We start from the raw sequence: 11627 nt of genomic DNA on the forward strand, positions 1-11627 counted from the left end.
TCGGACCATTGATTCCCCTGATTCTGGACAAAATCTTCCAGTAGAGCTGTGAGTCTGGACACGACCACCACATGTGCCCACATCCCCACCAACACAAAGGCAAATACCGGGGGTGATCTTGTGGAGGATGTTAGGGGTGGGGGGTGTTTAATGGGTAATATCTCAGCATCACCACATACAAGTTTTCCTTGAGGTTGCATTAGGAGGTTTTTTTGTGCTCTTGACCAGATGTGCGGCCATCCTTCCAGGCAATTTACTGCTGGAAGGTCCCTCTCCCAGGCCAGCATGTTTGGAAGTTTTTTTCCTCTGGATCAGATCTGACCAATAGCTTGTAGATCTGAAATCTTGCCTTTACACAGCAAGTCGCCAAAAAGTAACTCCGGGGCTGCCGGTTCCCTCGTGACTTATCTAGCAATAACGTTCTGTCTCTTGCATCGAAAACTTTGATTTTTAAACTCCTCGAACGAGCACGGGTGACCTCGAGTAACCGTCCCGAAGGAGTCCTGGGCTGCCCCAATCCAGCTGTGGGAAGGCCTTTGAGGACCACCCCAGAGAGAAGCTTGGGTTCCCCAGGACTGTTGACAAGGTGCACAGTTCCAGTCTTATGCCCCAAAGCTTGTTTGCCAGGACAGAGAAGCCAAAGGTGAGTATAGGAGGGTGCCTCCTGTGAGCTGCTCAGTCTGCCCCTAAATGGCAGTGAAGATGAGGGGAAGCAGGTGCAAGATTGCTCTAGCTGGGGACATCCTGAGCCTGTGGAGCCCATGCACCATCTGCCCAATTAAGCTAGCTGGGCTGCCATGAGATACCTCCACACACTGGGGACCCCCAGAGATCCTAACACATCCCAAGAGATCCCAACACAGACTAGAATAAAACCCTATGGGGATAGGATCCTAGTGTGTACTGCCCCAACTCCGTCCGCCTCACCCCCCTCCCCTCCTGGATGAAGCGGAATAGTTTTTCATTGTATATTTAAAAGGAATGCTTTGGCTATGTAGATTTGGATGCTGCTAAAGAGAAGATCATCTGGCATTTATTCATTTTAACAGAATAGATCCACCCATGAAATTTCCAGGGGGAGCCATCTGTCAGGTCTGCATTGAGTGCTTTCAGGATAGGAGGGACGTTATTTTTGAAAAGGTGTCTCCTGCACAGGGTAATGTCCCCCTCCAAATATTCTAAGGCCTTGTTCGACCATGTCAATGGAAATTTGTACTGGAATGGTGTAGCCAAAGGCTTAGCTAAATACTTAATTTAAAGACGAAAAGCATCTTGACAGAATTGTTGCAGAACTTTCCGACCAAAATGACCAAGAACCGATCTTATCAAAACACGCCCAGCTCCTTAAACTGGGCTTTAATTGCTGGGCATCTACATCAACAAGAAAATATCAACCAAAAAAACAGATGAATACGTGCATCGAGGATCACTCAGGAAATCCCACCTCTGGAACGGAAGTCGGACAAGCAGAATAGATCGACCCTTCAAAAGAATCTGACGTAGAATCTTCACAGAAACCGTATCAAGTTATTCACTCTACTCCCAATCATAACAATCAATGAAACCAGACATTATGTGGTCACTTTGCTCATGGAACACCAGAGGAAACTTGCACTTGTTCACCCATCCCTCAACTGACCTAGAAAACTTCCAAATCATATGCCTTCAAGAGACGTGGATCCGTGAAACTCCAGCGTGCGATGGTTTTCTCACCTTTCTCAACCCTGCTATAGTTAAAAAAACAAGGAAGACCAGCATCAGGACTCCTTACTTTAATCAAAATAAACCCTCAATGGAAAGTACTGACTAGCGAAAATATCAATCCCTGGATCCAATTAACAATAATAACGACGATGCAGAAGACACAAAACCACAAAACTGACGAAACAAGAATTGCTATTTTTAACCTGTATTGGAACCCCGCTGCAATAACAACGGAAGCTTTCATTGACGCTGTATTCATTACAATTGACAAGCTTGTCGGAACTCATTCCCATCTAGAACTAATACTGTGCGGGGATCTGAACATTAACGTATTTACCCAGAATGGCACGCTCAGAACTGATGATCAACTAACACCAAAAGCAGCAAGATGAATGCACGAAATACTCACTCGAGATCTCATCCTCCTAAACCACGCAATGAACAACTCCAGCTCCTACGTGCCAACATGGTCCAGGGGATCCTCATCGGCAATCATCGATTATATATTCCTCTCAAACTTTACATGATTTCAGTGAAGACAGCTCACACGACAAGTTCAAACGACAGTGATCACAACAAGTTAACAGTTCACTCTCATTCCATCACCAATCAAGATCCAATCCCAAAGGTAGTTCCAGTAGAACTTGATGGAACATTTTCAAGACTTCGCATTCCTCAAGCGGCACTAGCCTTATTACCAATGAAACTTCTTGCTTCGGACAAAACAGATTTTGAAAAACTGAACTACAAGTGGATACTCCTTCCTTTTCAAAAAACAGTCAAAAATTGACCAGAAAAAACTCATCTGCATACATACAATCAGGAAATAGCAGAAAAGAAAAAGGCTTTGGTGAAATCTTTAAGACAGCTGAAGAAAACAAAAATGGCAGAAAACAATGCACAAATTTCGAAATTGAAACAATCCTACAACAATTGGAAAATATTGCAACAAAAAATCCTACTACAAACAGATGCAGAAACTATAATGAAGATATACAAATCAAACAAAAGAGAACTTTGGAATCCTCTGAATGACAACTCCCAAAAACAGCACAAGCTAATAGCCAAAGTCCCGCAACAAACGTGGATTACACATTTTTCAAACATTTACGCAGACCGTTCGTCTCAACTTGTAGAAGAATCAAACAACAAAAAAGCAACATGGACAGTAAGTGCAAGATACGACGGCTTGTTATGTATGATCAAACACCTAAATACATCGAGCTCCTGGTCCCGATGGACTTTCAAATGCCGTACTGAAGCAAGATCCCCTGGCATGGGCAACTTCATGTGTCAGATAATAGACATCATAAACTCACTCCACCAAATTCCAACCTCTTGGAGATCAGCAAAAATTGTCCCGATTTACAAACCAGGACCCCGCAACCAACCTCAGAATTTCCGCCCTCTTGGGAAACTGTTTGCAACAGCACTTCAAAGACAGCACTACAAACAGCAGGATTTCAACACGGCAAGCAGGCTTTACGCCCAATGTTGGTACCAACATCAACCTACTCCATCTTATCAAACATGAAGCCATGAACAATAAGACCACAATATATGCTGCATTCATCGATCTGAAGATGGCCTTTGACGCCATATTACGACAGACTATTGGCAAAACTCAAATCATGGAACTGCCCCTCGAACATCTTGGAACCAATCATCTTAATCTACTCAGAGACTTCAATAAAAGTACAACTAACAAAACCAGGTATGACCACCAAGCCAATAACGACATCAAACAGACTAAAGCAAGGTTGCCCACTTGCAGCAACTCTTTACATCCGACATCGAACAACACTTGACCAGCACCCAAACTAATCCGCCAAAAATAAATTCAACTCCTGTTCCTATTATGGCATATGCGGATGATATTATCCTGCTTGACAAAACTCCCTCTGGATTGCAAGCTGCCTTGACATTACTGAGCAACTACATGAACAAAAACGAGCTCACAATCAAAATCTCAAAAACAAAGACTATGATTCTTACTAAACCACAAGCAAAAACAATACATCAACCTCAATTCAACATCAGTGGAATCCGATTAGAAAATGTAACATTCAAATACCTTGGCATTCTAATCAACCAATCCAAGAAGGAAGAACAATGGCTGGATATGGTAGAACAAAAGGCTCAAACATTGGCACGCCAAGGATGCATACTCCATAGGAAATATGGAACATTTTCATTCAAACCAATCATTGCCTATTACAGACTAAACTTCATCCCAATCATAACATACGGAACAGAGGCACTGATTAACACTGAAAAAATAAACGATGAAATTTGAATTAACCTTTTGGCGAAAGATTCTCCACCTCCCACAATCATATCCAATGCTGAGAATACGATTTGAACTAGCAACACAATCTATTGGTTCCATTGTATCTTGGAAAAGATTAGACCTCTATCGCAAACTACTTTCGGATGAGAAAACTGCTGCAATTCAAATTTTGAAAACCCAGCCAAACACCTTTAACAACATGGTGTTAGAAAAATATAAAAACTCGATCGTCAAAGAAATGGAACAGCATGAGATATCTGAACTCTTAATCATGCGCCCCCAACATGCCAAAACAAAACTCATGCAGAATGATTGGATTCAAACTATTCAATTGAACAACAGCTACAAACAAACCCTACAATGTAGCAAAGACAACAGAAGAATACATGAGCCACAGCCATATCTGCTAACATTCCCAGACCAATCAATCAGATCAACATTTCTAAGAATTTGTTTGAACATTCTACCGACAAACTCATACCTTACCATAACAAGACAGATTGACAAATCACAAAATTACTATCGCTATCCCGGAAACCATATTTCATTTGGTGATGGAATGTGTCTCTTGCAACTCAACGCAAGCAGTTTGGCACCTACTTTGATCTTGCATCGCAACAAATGAACACAGAAGAAAGATGGGATTTCATTCTGAGCGGAAAGAACTATAAATACATATACACAATTTCTCTTTTCCTCTCCAGCATTCTTTTTTCCTTCTTCTTTTCCTCCTCTCGCTTCATCTCACTTCGTTTAATTCAAACACATTTATCGCACAATGATGGTAAAGTTTGATACCAAACTAAATCACACAAAAAAAGCTTAATTTCTGTATCGTAGGGGAATGGACTTTTCACTTTGGCTGGCTAAGGAATAGGTCCGTGTTAGCATAGAGCGCTATTTTTAGGTTGTTCCCACCGCTATTCCTTGGATCTGTGCGTTTGCCCTGATATTTCATAAAAATGACTCCATGGCAAACACGAGTAAGAGGGTGGGGGCGGGGGATAATGGGCACCCTTGACGTGTGTGCCCCTCAATAAGTTAATGGGTTGCGTGGTACACATTTATCCTAATTATTTGTAAAGGGTGATGCCATCGTAGCTGAAATATACAATCGGAAATTGGGACCAATCCTGCAGGCCAGAAGGGTCTCCTCCAGGAAGCCCCAAACAAGTCTTCTGAAAGCTTTATTGGCATCCAGCGCCACCCAGGAGAACGTTTGCTCGTTTAGATTCCCCAATTCAGAGGTTGAGAGCTCTTCTAATATGCTATTGGGTTGGCCTGTCCATGATTAAGCCGCATTTGTCAATTGGAGTGGTGAGTATTTTCGACAGCCTAATAGCCCAGATCTTCCCATACATTTTGGCATCTGTCCCCGGGCACTCCCTCTTACCAAGGGTGCATTAATCTTCTGGCGTCCCCAATGAGCGTTCACCAGGCAGCGAGGTACCACCTCAGCCCTGCACCAATTTTCAGATCGTTCCCTCACCCCCTGGGGCAGGCGTAAGGCTCACTGAACTCCACCGGATCACAGTGGTGGCCAGGAGCCATTATTCTGGTGGCCTGTTGATTCTGTTGGGGCCCTGTGCTGGTAATGGAGAGCAACCCTCCGAGCCTTATGAGGAAGCAGCTGCCATGTTTACTGCCTGGCCATGCCCCCAGTCCTGGTGTGATTTCTAAATAATTCAGAATATCTTTTACCACAAGATACAGAATTTGTGCCATCTATTTGTGCATGCACATTTCGCCCACACAAGCTTTATCAAGGCAAGTCCTATGTGACAATGTTATGTTTATGGAATTTACTTTAAATACATGATTCTAGATTATGTAGTATCTGGACAATTTAGACATGGGTATTACATTTATTTACCAGTGCTGCTATAATTGATGAAAAATGTTAGTTTTCTCCATGCTCTTTTGCATAGCATTTCTCAATGTTTTTGTAGGTAAATCATTCACTATGTATATAGCCTTTGCTATAACCTTTTTCAAGAACATTCTTTATTTCGGTCCATCACATCTGTACTCTTAAGACTTAATTATGAGATGTTATATTTATACCACATTTGGCCTCTGTTCTATAAAGATCTGTGTTTTCTGCAAAGCTTGCATGCAGTGCAGTATATTGTTTCCTCCAAGGCACAGGGTAGGTGTCTTGGCACACATAGGTGTACTCGGTTACTAGTAAAAAAATAAAGAGCAAAGCGATAGAAAGCACAAGTTCTGGTCCTAAAACTCGTAAACACTAAATTGTTTTAAGGCACTCTGTCTATTCTAACTTTCTTAAGCCTGTGCACTAGATATCACTTGGTAGTACTGTGTAGATGAACATTCATGATGAGGCCAGGTAAAAATATTTAATTGAAAAGGTTAAGATGATCCTAATGTTCAATCCTGTTATTTATATCAGCCTCCTTATACCCATTCTCCTTTTGGCTTGGTTGGATATGGTCTGACAAATCTAGCGCACAACTAAGTGGCCATTGAACACCATTATGTGCGAAATGTGCAAGTTCTGTATTCTTCATTAAAGCAAATGTGCCATTCTGATGTCGGGCACTCATTGAAAGTAAAGATGAACATACAATTTGCCATCTACCCTTTACATGGCATTTATATACACGTTTTACTTGCAATTCTAATGTGTTTTAAAAAGCTTTGCATGTAACGCTTGTTTTTTTTTTTTCTCCAGCTTATAGATCTAACATCGCCTCTCATCCTTTTGAGTCCGGACAAAGAAAACCAGGAATTCTTTTCTCCATTGCTGAAGTTCTGAAAGTGTTCAGTCTCGCCTACGCTACTGGACTGCGACGCTCGTTGCAAGTCCTTAATTTATTACAAAGTCAAAAAATAAAAATATGTATGTAGTATTTGGTGCGTTAGTCTTGTGACTCCTGTAAATAGTACTCATAGACTATTTTTGGACTTTCTGTAAGTATTTAATTTGTTTTGTGATCATATTTAAACAATTCAACTATTGTAAAAATATTTGCGTATAGCTCTGTTGTATATTTATGCAAAGTAAAATGTTCATAATAGACTTGATTTAGTGATTTGGTTCAATCAAGCTCATTTTTAATTTTAAAAAAAGTGAATCTACTGGTTTTCACAAAATATTTTTAAGATTAACCAATATATTTTTGTTTTTGTCTAAATTAAAGTTGTAGAAGCAGTATCGTTTTGAGTGTTCATTCCAATGAAATGCATTCCAAGTTTACTTTAAAAGCGTACAACTAAAGACATGTACTGTGGCACAGCCTGTCGGAATTGTTTAGTTTATAATGGTGTCCCTGCATTAAACATTTAGTGTCCCGAAGCAATTTAGCAGTCGGTTTAGTATGTTTACGTGAGATGGGCAGAAGTCCTGGTCGGAAGGAAAGAGAAGGTAAAGCAGAGCATGGATTGATGGAGGACAAAGAGAATAATTTGAGATAGATGTATTTGAAGGGGCATGGAGATGCAACTTGTGGGAAAGCTGAATTTGGCAGCTTTTTGTATTGAGCATTTCAAATAGAGGGTGCTTGAACAGCAAACTAACGTCTGCCAACACAATGTTTAGTGAATTTGGAGAGTAGAGCACAGTAAGACTCACCAAGCTTTGCAGGTTGCCACTTCTATATGACCATCTAGGTATAAAGGACTGCAGATGTGAATCATTTTATGGGCAAGGTGAACGATTTTTAATTTGATCGAGGATGATGGTGGGAAGCCAGTATAGTTGAACTAGAACTGCCACATTGTGGTTGTGAGGTTGACAATCATTTCAGCTTTTCGAATGGCCTAATGTTTGGGGATGGTCAATTGAAGTATCACCCCTCCTCCTGCAATACCAATGTGTCAGCAAAAGCTTCCTGCATGCGTGCAGTGGAATATACTTAGCCTTTCTCATTGTTTCTTAGAGGGCAAAGTCAGTTTCCCCAGGGTATCAACAGTCCATGGCTAAAAGCAGCAAAGGATTTCTTCCTTGTGGTTTTAGGGCTATAAGCTCTTGGGGGCCAGACCCCAGGTCCAGCATTGGAAGTCCAAGCTGCTGTGGGATTTTCCAGTGAAGAGTGGGTGAAGAAAGGGGCTTCATACCCTGCAGCTCCTCCTCTTGGGTATAAGTAAACTACACCCCTAGGGCCTTATTATACCTCTTGTCCACTGAAGTGGTGTGTTTATACAAACAACCTCAGATGGAGCTTATCTAATGGCGCTGTCTCATCCGATCATCTGTGGGGAAGATAGCCAGCTACCTTCGTAGACTTTTCTATGCACCATGGACAGACTACACTCGAGTCTACCAAGTGCAATAAATAGACTGGTTATCCTAGAAACAATTTCAGGCAGGACACAAAGGCTACAATAGAAACTAGGATAATGGGAATTCTCTATGCGCAAAAGACAGGTTACTGTTATAGTCTTACTACCTATCATCTATAAATGCTATCCAAAGGACTCGTATGCAGGTATCCTTGATATCACACTTTAACCACTGCCTTACAATGGCTAACCTAAGCAGTTGAAAGTGCAATGGAGGGTTACCAACATATATCTTCGTGTCTTAGGCGGGCTAAACATTATAAGGCTTAAATGCTCCAAGTGTAACACATGTTAACCTGCATGTGCTTTCTTCTAGTTGCAATGCCAGGCTGCCCGCATGTCTAGGTACAATCCCACAGCTGACCTTACAGGTATTTTAAGCGGGCTAATATCAAGAAACTGTCTGGTCCGGTGCCAAGGTTTTGGAGCAGTGGCAAGCTATCCTGACTGATCTTTCAGCACAGAAGGGGAAATCCTAATACATCTTACTGCAATTAAGTCTGTCCTCAAAGGACTTCAGGCTTGTAGGGCCGGTTCTCTATGATCTTCAGAGTGCTGGAGATATCATCATAAAACATCTGCCTAAGTGGAACAGTCTAGCGAGTGCTACACCATTCTTACTCCCCCAACCCCCTCCCTATAATCCATCGGGTGCCTTGGTGGTATCAAGTAATATCCCCACCAATGATATCGCCATATATATATGGTCTTGGGGTAAGGCCATAGGTGATATTATTAGTGGGGATAATTTATGGGGTTGTTGGGACCCAGGGTTGCGGGGGTGTCCCCCTTAGGTTCTATGGCTTAATATCTCTGCAAGAATATACAGATATTTTTGTATGGCAATATTTTTGCGGGGACATTAACAAACGGAACTGCTGAGGCATAAATTAGTTTAGAAAAATTGATTTGTCAATTTCAAAATCAAAATATTCTGATTAGCAATCCAATCTAAATGATAAGCAATTTGTATCACTATTTTCAATGGGATGAGCATTTAATTCCAACAAGACCTCAGTAAAGAGTTTGTGTGCCATTTTTGTTAAGTTAGTATGCCATTTTTGTTAAGTTAGTATGCCAGTGCTTGCCATAGGTGCACTTTAATTTCCAGTAAAATCAGATAAGTTAGCACGCGAAACGCAAACCTTAACACACATTTGTACAAGCAGCTGAAAGCACTGTCCAGTGCATAGGGTGTAGGCTGTGCCGAAAATTCCAGCTTCACTGCTTAAATAATGTGCATGATCTTGGGCAAATCACTCTCCTTGCACTTTGATATCCAAAAATGAAGTTATCATCTACCTTGTGCGTCTATGCAGGTTGCGGATGCGGCCACTGCAGGAGTTCCTTAACGCCCGTTGGATGCAAGCGGCGGGCAGCTTCGAAGACAAGATCTCCCTCAGCGCGAGATGTTCCGTCAAGCGATCCGGTGGTGGGGCTCCCGCGCGCACCTCGCGGCGGGCATGGACTTCCAGACCCCAGCGCATCAGGAGACGGTGACGACGGACGCCTCCCTGGAGGGATGGGGAAGCACACACCGGAGATCTCCACGCAAGAGGCCTTTGGCTCCCGGAGGAGAGGTGCCTGCACATCAATGTCCTGGAGCTCCGGGCCGTGTTCTGGGCCCTCCGGTCTTGCCTTCTGTCCCTCAAGGGCAAAGTAGTACGGATCTTCACTGACAAAACCACCACAATGTTCTACATCCGGAAGCAGGGGGCCACCAGATCCCCAGCCCTATCCAAGGAAGCGCAGGATCTGTGGCACCGGGCCGTCACCCAGGTGATGTTCCTGGTACCTTTTCATCTGGCAGGAATGAAAAACACCGTTGCTGACTCACTCAGAAGGGAGCTGCGCTCTTGCCACGAGTGGGAGCTTCGGCAGGATCAAGTGGGCCTCCTATTCCGACAGTGGGGCAGTCCCCAGACCGACCTGTTCGGACGGCAGCGCACACCAGGTGCCGGAGGTTCGCCAGCCGGGAGCATGGGCGATGCATTCTCCTTCCCCTGGGACAGCCTGTTCCTGTATGCATTGCCACAGTTGCTATTGCTTCTGAGACTCATCAATCAACTCAAGACAGTCCCGGTGCAGGATGATCCTCGTTGCACCGGTGCGGCGAGGCAAAGATGGTTCCCGGACTTGGACTTGCTGATCTTCTCGCCAGGGAAGGAGGCGCCATCCTACACCATGAACCGGGAACGCTGAACCTGCAGGCCTGGCTCCTGCAGCACTAGAGTTCGGAGGCTACGATATCCCGGCGGACTGCAAGGAGGTCCTTGCAAAGGCCAGGGCGTCCTCGACTTAAGTGCTATGGACATAAGTGGAAGAGGTACTCTGTCTGGTGCCGTGCGCAGAAGATCAACCCTCTATCGATTACGGCCCCTCAAGTGCTGCCGTACTTGCTGTCCCTGGCAAAGACGGGGCTGGCACATGCCTCCATCAAGGTCCACCTGGCAGCTATCTCCCGCTACACCAGAACTCTGGGGCGGTAGTCGCTGCGGTCTCACCGCCTGGTGAAGGAGTCCATGAATGGACTTTTCTGCTCGTTCCCACCGGGGAAGGCTCCGGCCCGGTGTGGGAGCTCAACGTGGTGCTGACCAGGCTCATGGGTCCCCCATTCGAGCCCTTGCACTTGTTACGCTCACCTGGCTCCCACATGGTCGTCGATCTGAACTGGACAGCTGTGGCCTCCACCAGTGTGACGCGTAGTACCGAGATGACGGACTGGACTGGCCCGGCCCACCTAGCTTTGTTTGCTTGGCCCGTAGGAATATTCTGCAAATGGAGAAAGGGAATTAACCACCCGTGGAGTTGAGCGTTAACCCTCCCCCACTCCCGCTGTTCTCCCCACTGATCACCTTTGATGTCCCCTCTTATAGTCTCACCTGATGGTTTGGAAAGATGAGCTCTCCATCCTGCATAGAGCGCAGGGGCGCGTAGATAACCAGGTGCTTCACTGGCTCGAAGGAATTGGTGAGTTCCAGAACAATATTGACTCCGAGATTCCCAGCAAGACGCCGTAAGTATGTAGTTCGTAAGAGTTCAAATGTCTGACTTTCACTCTTGTCCGATTCCTTGCAGGTTGACCCTAGCGAAGAGTTCCTCGTGGCAACCGGTAATATTCAGGTAAGAATTTGTATTATCCAACACAGTTCGATAAAATAATGTCAATATGTAACCTGAAGTCTCGGGGAATAATGGCATCGGCGGTAAAATCAGGTAAGTCTATTGTGGTGAGAAGGTTTCCCCTTGTTTGTCCCTTTGTTTCACCTTGCTGTCCTTTTGTTTCCCCATAGGGGCCGGGGTTCGGCGAAGATGCAGTGGAAGCTGC

General features: G+C 44.1%; 1 protein-coding gene across 2 annotated transcripts in view; it reads left to right on the forward strand.

Annotated features, from left to right (window-relative positions):
* GTSE1 (G2 and S-phase expressed 1) overlaps window positions 1–7172 on the forward strand; it is a 1052868-nt gene extending 1045696 nt beyond the window's left edge. For both annotated transcript variants that reach the window (XM_069629229.1, XM_069629230.1), the window contains exon 13: window positions 6690–7172. In XM_069629229.1, the coding sequence (XP_069485330.1) occupies window positions 6690–6773 (84 nt within the window). In that variant the 3' untranslated portion in view covers window positions 6774–7172. The remainder of the gene's footprint in view (window positions 1–6689) is intronic.
* Window positions 7173–11627: the final 4455 nt, after the last annotated feature.

The sequence above is a fragment of the Ambystoma mexicanum genome, chromosome 12, assembly GCF_040938575.1.
Source record: "Ambystoma mexicanum isolate Mex_15411 chromosome 12, UKY_AmexF1_1, whole genome shotgun sequence".
NCBI classification, from domain to species: Eukaryota; Metazoa; Chordata; class Amphibia; order Caudata; family Ambystomatidae; genus Ambystoma; species Ambystoma mexicanum.